Below are 9,379 nucleotides of genomic sequence, written 5' to 3'. Positions count from 1 at the left end.
ATCGTATCGTGAAGCAAAAAATGGTATCGGGTCATCTCTAATTATGTTGTTACTATATCTGACCTCCGCCCTCTTTCCTGTACAGAGTGGAGGTGATGGCAGCCGGCTTCTCTCTCTCTCTCTCTCTCTCTCTCTCTCTCTCTCTCTCTCTCTCTCTCTCTCTCTCTCTCTCTGTGTGTGTGTGTTTTCTATTTTCTCTCCTCTGTGTTTCTGCAGCTGCTGCCTGTCCGTCACTCTGACTGTTGGCAGAAGGTCGGCAGCTTAAAGCACTCGGACTTCTTGTCACCACCAGTCAGCCATGAAGCTTCAGGGTGCAGCACTGAGCACCGTGTTCCTGCTCGCTCTGCTCTCATCTGGTGAGTTACTGTTTTAAAATTTCACCCAAAGACTTTACCTTGTGTTGTAAAACTTCTTTTATCCAAAGTTTGAGTGAGCTACAGTTCCACTGAAGTCTGGTTTTGACGGCCCAAACAGACTTTTCTAGTATTAAAGCAGCGGCTGTTTGGTGTTAGTTGTTCATATTTCTATTAATTTTATTTTTTAATGCTTAAACAAATGATTTTCTGCATTTTTTCCCCCCTTGTAATTATTTGCTTACAAGGTTAAAAAAAAGGCTTGTAACACAGGGCACTAAAACGCTCACTTGAAAAGTTTTTGCAGCTCTTCTCAGTGAAATTTTATAAACTCTGTGAGTCATTAGTCGATCAATCATTTAGTCAATCAACAAAACTCAATGGCAACGATTCAAATTAATCGTTTTATATAAAACACTTCTTTTATAATAGTTAGACAAAGCAAGCATTTGAATATGTAAACTTGGGCTTTAATTTTTGACAGGCATTTTTTGAAATCTAGTTTATGACATTTTATAGAGAATTGTTAGTTGCAGCGCTGCATTAGTCCTTTCAATGAAGAAGTAGTTGTCAGAAATAAATAGAATTAAATTGCAAGACAAAATCAAAACAATAAGTGAGATTTTATTGTAGCTTTCTGGAACCTCCATCTTTGTAGTAAATAAATAAACATGGCCGTGTGGTAAACTAGAAGTGTTTAGAGGGGAAATGTTATTTGCAGTGTGTACATGACAGGTGGTATTACAGCAGCAGTGTAGTATTCTGAACACAGAACAGCTGCGATGATACCCTGAAATATGAGCGGCATGAAAGTATTCACACACTCTCAGATGCTGTTTGTCTTTGTGTGTTTAAATGATAGAGCTGTGGCTTTGAAAACATGAAGAAACAAAAATGTGTGTCTGTGTGTGTCAGAGTGCTGGGGCAGGAATGAGGAGGAGCGTCTGATCAACTACCTGATAAAAGAGAAAGGATACAACAAAGAGCTGCGTCCCGTTGAGAAGCAGCAGGAAGCCGTCGACGTTTACCTCGCACTCACACTCTCTAACCTCATCTCTCTGGTACAGACCTAAAAGCGTGCGTGCATCTGTGTGTATGGTTTGCTAAAACAATTATCCGTTTGAAGTGAAGCTCAACATGTACCTTGGCTGGGTATCCTTGTGACATTTCTGATACTCCTGCAGATACTAACACCAGAAAGTCTACTTTTATTTTTTTCACTTTGAGAGTATGCATATACTTCTTTTTTTAATTTCTTTTTTTAGTTAAAAACATTTTTTGATACTCCAGTTTGTCTAACGAAGAACAAGCAAGTTTTAAAAGACAGAAAGTCAGGATGGAGAGATGGTCCTCTTTAATCTATTATTTGTTCTTTATTTGTAGAAAGAAGTCGACGAGACTCTGCTGACCAACGTATGGATAGAGCACGTAAGTAAATGTTACTCTTTCACTTACGTTGACTTTTTTTGTCCCTCAATCATTTATGTCCGATAAATATCAATGTGTGTGTCTGCTGATAGACTTGGACAGACTACCGGCTGTCGTGGAATATGACAGAGTTTGACGGCATCGATATACTTCGTCTGCCGACCAGCATGGTTTGGCTGCCAGAGATTGTGTTAGAAAACAAGTGAGATTAATTTTCCTTATTTTTTTTCATGTGTGGAAAGAAATTCTTCCAAATCTATAATAAACACAATGTCATTCTGTCATATAGCTATGATACAGTTACTTTTGGCAGGCCAAACTTGCATTGAGAAGTACTTGTTGTACTCTTCTTATATTTCAAAACCCACAATAATCAAGTGATTTTGGCACATTTGTGAAACTGGCTGGGCTGAAATTTTAATAACAAATGAAACTGAAGAAATGGAAGAGGAGTAAATACATGTGTGATTTTATTTAAATTAAAAAAAAACTATAAACTGAGGGGAGCAGTGCTTCTTCATCTAAAACCCGGCTTTGTGGTGTGCCCCTAGGTTCAATCCTTGGTCCTCTTCGGTTTGTCTTGTATATACTTCTTGGCGGATAATAAAAGCTTTCGATCATGTCATATGTGTTTCGTAATCCTACCGTCTTTCTTGCTCTGTCAGTAACGACGCCCAGTTCCAGGTGGCCTACTACTGTAACGTACTGGTGTATTCTACTGGTCTCTGCTACTGGTTACCTCCCGCCATCTTCCGCTCCTCTTGCTCCATCAACGTCAACTACTTCCCATTCGACTGGCAGAACTGCACGCTCAAATTCACGTAAGGTGCTTAAACCAGACAGTGTTTGTATTGTCTGGTGAATGGCTTTACATAAAGACTCTGGTGCATTTAAGGCACTAATGAATTTGTCTGAAATAGGACACTTGGACAAGGTTGATCTAAATATGTTAAGAAAAAAACCTACCATGTTTAGATATTTACTTTGTGTCCAAATATCATTTAAATACTTAATTTATGGAATCTGCTTTCTCTAATTATGACTGTATTTGGATTATAGTTATTATATTATAGTGGTGTATACTTTCTTTCCATTTTTAATTTCATTTTATTTCATTTCTGTCTTATTTTCATATGTTAATCTATATTTTAAATTGTTAACCAAAAGCCCTACTAGGGACAAGTGTTGTGAATTAGCTTCATCTAAAAACATGATAAGATACATACATCAGATGACTGTTTAAGCTTAGCTATGTTTTTTTATATCAGTCCCTATCTAAATAAACTTTAATAATAATGTGGTTTTCAGTTGTGTGGACTCAACAACAGATTACAGATCAGAATAATGAAGTGTGAACATACTGATAACTGAGAGAAAATCAAGATTCCGATGTTGATTGTTTAATCATAAAGGTGCAGGAATCTACAAAAAAACCAAAACAAACAAAAAGTTGAGCTTCTAAACCATGAATCAAGATGATAACTTGAGAACGTTTGTGCAGCTAAAAATAACTTTTTTTCATGCATTTGTCTTTTCTTTTTAGCAGATTTTTGTAGTTAAGGATACTGCTCATCAATTTGATTTTAAACTCCGTTTCCCACGTTGCTTTGCAGCTCTCTGACCTACAACGCCAAAGAGATCAGGATGCTGCTGAAGGAAGACGAGGACGAAACCAGCAAATGGACGGTGGAGTGGATCATCATTGACCCTGCCAGCTTTACAGGTAAGTGTCCCCCCAATCTCTCACTCATATTTTAATGTTTCAGGATATTTAACTATTTTTATTGGTGCTACAGATTGCAGCATATGTACAACTTTACAACTAATATTCTGTCCTCATCATGTTACAGTGGGCTAAAATAAATAAATGTTAGCATGTAGGTGTGGGGGTGCAAAAGTAATTAATAAGAAAGTTTCGAATGTATATTTAATAGGTCTGATGTTTTTAAAAACATCTGCACATGTGCACACAACTTTCCAATAACTTTCACCTTTGAAGTAATACCACATTTTTTTATTTACTGTTAAGATAGTGGTAAATATGGCAAATTGGGATGCACCAAAAGTCCATATTAGAATGAAGAACATTTATTTAATTTAGTTTAGAGCTGATGTGTCCTAAAATGTTTACTGTACAAAGAATAAACCCTTGGATTTGTAGAACAGACATTTTCCAAACATTTTTGCCTCACTAGTGCATGGGATCTATTAACAAAGCTGTGTTTAAATTTTCATTCATCCAACAGTTTTGTTTCTGGTATATAAAACCCTCCTGTGCTGCTTGAATGGGTGTAATGAATGAAACTTATGTTGAAGAATCGGGGCCTTAGCCAGACTTTTAGAAATACTGACGTCATGAGCTCAACCCACCGTCCCATAGACATGTTTGACGCGACATTTCTCCCTACATGATGGTCTAAAATTTTACTGTGGAGAATTCACAGGAATACAATTTTCCAGATTTTTAGGCGTTTCACTTTATTTTATTTTATTTAAACTGAACATTTTGTCACTTTGGAGATACTGACTTTAAAGTTGATCTACTTTTTAAAAAAACACAAGAAACTTCCTTTCAGGTTGTTAAAATATTTCTATTGCCAGACACAGTATTGAGGACATGACCTCTTTGAAACATCAATTTAGGGGAGTATATCCGTCTTAATGATCTGAACCTCATTCCCCGTATGTGTCCTGTCATTTACGTTGTTTTCCGCGCTGGTTTTCGACAGAGAACGGTGAGTGGGAGATCATCCACCGACCAGCCAAGAGAAACACCTACAAGCACATTCCCATGGAGAGCAACAAGCACCAGGACATCACCTTCTACCTGGTCATCAAACGCAAACCTCTCTTCTACATCGTCAACATCATCATTCCCTGTGTGCTCATCTCCTTCCTGGCCTCGCTCGTCTACTATCTGCCCGCTGACAGTCAGTGCACATTTTTGTTTTTCAACTTACCTCTATGAGAAGATGAATGGAATCTTGTTTCGTTATGAGGAAAATCGTTTTCTTTTTTGTACTACTGACCTTTTTAAGGATGCACAAATCTTAATTTTTTATTAGTTTAGTGTCCGTGAACAACTCGAGTTGAGACAACAAAGACCCACAATCCTAACAACAGGACAAAACATACTCATTTATCCAACATATAAAACAAACAAGCTCAACCTCAGTATCTTCATATCTGCTCAACTTATAGGAAACGCATGAAATATAAACATTAACTTACGTCACTTTGGATATGTGTGTGTGTGTGTGTGTGTGTGTGTGTGTGTGTGTGTGTGTGTGTGTGTGTGTGTGTGTGTGTGTGTGTGTGTGTGTGTGTGTGTGTGTGTGTGTGTGTGTGTGTGTAGGTGGTGAGAAGATGACTTTGTCCATCTCAGTGCTGCTGGCTCAGTCTGTCTTCCTGCTGCTGATCTCTCAAAGGCTGCCGGAGACTTCCATGTCTGTTCCACTTATTGTCAAGTAAGTACCTCACAAACAAAATGAGTAAGAAAGCCATAAATGAATGCAGAGCTCTCCCGAATTTCTCAACATTTTACGACATCTTTGTATGCGTGTGTCTCAGATATTTGATGTTCATCATGGTGTTGGTGACGATCGTGGTGCTGAACTGTGTGGTTGTCCTGAACCTGCACTTCAGGACACCGAGCACACACGTCATGTCAGACTGGACCAAGAGGGTAACGGACACACGCTCACTCATACACACAACAATTGGACACACACACATACTCTAATGTGTGTGAACTGTAGTTTTTGTAATTGCACATCATGACTTTAAACATGCTTCTCCAGTTCTTCCTTGAGCGGCTGCCCCGCATCCTGCGTATGTCCCAGCCCTCAGAGCCGGAGCCTTACTGGGACGGAGCGTTGCCAAGGCGATCCAGCTCAGTGGGCTACATCGCCTCGGCGGAGGAGTACTACAGCGTCAAGTCCCGCAGTGAGCTGATGTTCGAGAAACAGTCGGAGAGGCACGGACTGACGGCACGAGCCACACACGCAGCAAGTACGTCCAATAATATCAATGGATATTTTGTTATCTTTAGATAATTTTTTTGGGGGCATTTTGGCCTTTAATTGATAGGACAGTTGTAGACAGGATGGGGGGGAGAGAGATGGGAAAGACATGCAGCAAAGGGCCGCAGGTCGGAATCGAACCCGGGCCGCTGAGTTGAGGACTGAGCCTTGGTACATGGGGCTCACGCTCCACCAGGTGAGCTACAAGGGCGCCCCATATCAATGAATATTTAAAACTATTTGCCTGATTCTCTTACTACTACAAACTACAAAATCAAAGTACACGCCAAAGACATTTAAATAAAAAAAAAATGGTTTCTGTCATTTTAGGTATCTAATCACGCTGATTTTTTTTTTTAAATTATTTTTCAGATCAGTTTAGTTTTATTAGTTATTTGATGCTATAAAAATGGGCTGAAACATCATGATTGACAGCTGGGATTGACTTGTGATTGGCCAGGCGGTGTATAATAATAATAGATTTTAGACTCTGGGTGCTTCTCATGTCGCTCCTCGGTGAAGGCCGCCTCAAAGCTCTTATTTCTGCTCCGAGGAGCGAGCATCGAGGAGGGATTATGGAGGAGCTATACGCCAGGATACACGATAGCAGTAGAGGTGTTGAAATTAATCAAATAATCAATGCATCGAATCGTGAACATGGACGATGCTGCATCGATAATCGGCCGGGCCATAATTGATTATTTCTGTTTACAATTTAATGTAGGCCTTACAACATTTCTGTTTACATATTCTGTTATGTTTTGCACATTCAGGAAGTGCCATGTGCTCAGTGCTGTAGTTTTATGTATCCAATTTATTTAGTATTAGAGCACTGCAGAATGTTTTGTTTTTGAAGCTTAAAAAGCTATGAATTAAATATCCTACATGGCTTTAATAGAAAAATGTATTTGACGCGTCGTGATGCATCAAGATATCCAATCGAATTGCTGACATGATAATCATAATCGAATCGGGAGATCAGTGAAGATTCACTCCTTTAGATAGCAGCCTTACCGGAAGCCGTACAGCTGAAGGAGTTGCTAACTCCGCCCAACAACTGACTAATTAATGTGACGCTTCAGAGGAAACGTCTCATCCCTCTAAAAACACATTTGCTCGTTGCCTCTCTCCTATCATTTTCACGTCTCTCCCGTGCTTCCTCGGTGGGAGGGACTAAGACGCGAGGAAGGGAGGCAAGTGGAGGAGTCGAGGAGGCAATTTAAGCGACATGAGATGCACCTTCTGGCTCCAAATTACAAGATAGCAGCGCTCGTGTCTGGGATTTTTTGGATCACTTTTGTACCGCAGGAGGAAGTGAAATTGCGTTGTTCATCTTTATTAATAGCCTATGTGTGAAATAGGACAGGCCTTGGCAGAGGACAGCGCTCTCAGTGCCTTTTTAGCATTTATATATTTCAAATCATGTTTGTTGATACAGTTTGTTCTTATCATTGTCCTGTGTTGTTTTTGCCTTGAAGCCAAAGACACTTCTCCTCAACATGGACAATACAGTCCCTAACTAACTACACTTTGAAACATAATCATAATTTGATATTGAAACAACAAGTAAATGAAATCCAGATGTAGAAGAAATCTCACTTTTCAACCACATTAAGTATAGTTTTTTAACCTCGACTTCCTCTCCGAGCTTCCCCCATTCTCTTCCTTATTATTCTGCTCTCTGTGTAGTTGTAAAGCCGCCGGAAGACGGGGGGGTGACGGATCAGCTGTATGCGGAGATCAAGCCGGCTGTGGACGGAGCAAACTACATCATCAAACACATGCACCACAAGAACGACTACAACGAGGTGAGACGGAGAGAAAGACAGGATGATGCACTGCAGAGAACAGAGGCTTAGCACATTCCTTTATAGGAAAGTGTTTATGTATATGTCATATGTTGCTGTGTTTTAGCATCCCTCTCTTGCCATTCTTTTTAAAACTTTATTTTATTTAATCCCATGGTTTTTATGATCCGTATATGTGTATTTTATTTTGGAACTTTGTTAAAAAAAAAAGTGCGATACAAATAAAGTTAATTATTATGCTGAAAAATAAGATCACACGATTTTAGTGAATGAAAATAACTTTGAAGCTCCTCCCTCTCTCTCCCTCCCTCCCTCACTCTCTCTCTCCCTCCCTCCCTCTCTCTCTCTCTTTTCCACCTGTCTCTATACTTCTCTCTCTTCACAGGAGAAAGATAACTGGAGCGGCATTGCTCGTACGGTGGACCGCCTCTGTCTCTTCCTGGTTACCCCGGTGATGACCATTGGCACCATCATCATCTTCCTGATGGGAATCTGTAACCACCCTCCACACCTGCCCTTCAAAGGAGACCCGCACGACTACAGCGAGGAAACCCCACGCCTGCTGTGACGCACGCACACACACACACACACACACACACACACACACACTGCTTTGTTGCTTTTTAATTATTTTTGCTTGACAACCAGGTACATGGATGTGTGTGTTTTTTCTTCACTTAAATTTGAAGTGAATAACTAAATCAGTATAATGCTATTTAAATTATATTTGTGTGGTTTGAATAAACATTTACACTCTGCAGACATCTTTGATTTTATTTCTGTTTCGGTTGTCCTACATGCATTTTAATCCGTTTTAAATATTGTTTGCACAGTTTTCAATACTTGAAGACCAAAGAGAGTTTTGATGATGAAAACTGAGCTGAATTTTGAGTAATTAAAAGACACAAATAGCTTTAAATAAAAAAGACTTGTGTGGGGAAAAAAACTTTTCGAATAGCTACAGATTAGGTTTACAATGATTCTAATTTAAACCTTCAAATGTTTAAAATGTTCTCCAGATATAGGAATGAAAACCACTTAGAAATTGGAAAATAGTTCAAAGTTAGTTAATTAGTTTTTTGGCACATTTATTTATTTTATCTTATGGCCTCAAAGCATCCTGTAACATTTCTTCAACAGATTGTGAGATGGATGCATCTGCTAAATACCAACTTTTCAATTTTTTTTTAATAACTTTAATGGCGCCTGCTTCGGTTCGGTCTCAAGCGGAGTCGGAGACTGTGTTGGTGGGTGGTGGGGGGGGGCACTTGAACAGGTGTCTGTCACTCCAGCCGGGCTGTGGTTCTCTGTCGTGTCGTGCTGCTGATGCTCAGGGTGCTGATGTTGTTCTAATTGTTCATCTGAAAATAGCCAGGCTGGATGTTGTGATGCTGAACTCATCTTCGCTAGCTTCACCGCAGCCGCGGCCAGGCTCTTTATTAGCCTCGAGCCGACTTTTGAAAAAAGTGGAGATGGTTGGAATATTTCTCCTAATTAAATCCTCTCTGCTATCCTCGCTTTTAGCTTTCCGTTTTGTGGCTCCACCGTTTTTTTATCCATGTTTTTTGTTTTGTCGATGTCCTTTCTTTCACACTATCCTCCACCGCCTGTCTTGCCGCTATCACTGTTGATAGTCCGCAGTAACCTGACTCATTGTCATCAGACACAGCCGAAACCGCCAAACAACTGATCATGATACTTTTTGTGTGCAACTAAATTATTGTTAACCCTTGTGTTGACTTTGGGTCAAATCGACCCGTTTTCAATT

General features: G+C 39.7%; 1 protein-coding gene across 1 annotated transcript; it reads left to right on the top strand.

Moving 5' to 3' along the window:
• The first annotated feature begins 261 nt into the window (after positions 1-261).
• On the top strand, positions 262-8,373 carry chrnd (cholinergic receptor, nicotinic, delta (muscle)). Its single transcript, XM_028569456.1, has 12 exons — positions 262-356; positions 1,269-1,414; positions 1,737-1,781; positions 1,874-1,983; positions 2,447-2,602; positions 3,395-3,504; positions 4,511-4,711; positions 5,137-5,248; positions 5,352-5,466; positions 5,582-5,792; positions 7,493-7,611; positions 7,997-8,373. Exons 1-12 carry the CDS (start codon positions 299-301, stop codon positions 8,177-8,179), a joined length of 1,566 nt encoding a protein of 521 aa, XP_028425257.1. The 5' UTR covers positions 262-298; the 3' UTR covers positions 8,180-8,373.
• The last annotated feature ends 1,006 nt before the right edge of the window (positions 8,374-9,379 follow it).

This window comes from Perca flavescens, chromosome 22 (assembly GCF_004354835.1).
Source record: "Perca flavescens isolate YP-PL-M2 chromosome 22, PFLA_1.0, whole genome shotgun sequence".
NCBI lineage: Eukaryota > Metazoa > Chordata > Actinopteri > Perciformes > Percidae > Perca > Perca flavescens.
The sequence above is the reverse complement of the archived record's forward strand: the minus strand, read 5'-3'. Positions and strand labels throughout refer to the sequence as shown.

What these genes read in the sequence shown, in the direction of transcription:
- chrnd (XM_028569456.1), top strand. Translation starts at nt 299, where the DNA reads ATGAAGCTTCAGGGTGCAGCACTGAGCACCGTGTTCCTGCTCGCTCTG. An exon ending in CTACTATCTGCCCGCTGACA is followed by an intron (nt 4,712 to 5,136) that starts GTCAGTGCACAT and finishes GTGTGTGTGTAG; the next exon opens with GTGGTGAGAAGATGACTTTG. An exon ending in ACGAGCCACACACGCAGCAA is followed by an intron (nt 5,793 to 7,492) that starts GTACGTCCAATA and finishes CTCTCTGTGTAG; the next exon opens with TTGTAAAGCCGCCGGAAGAC.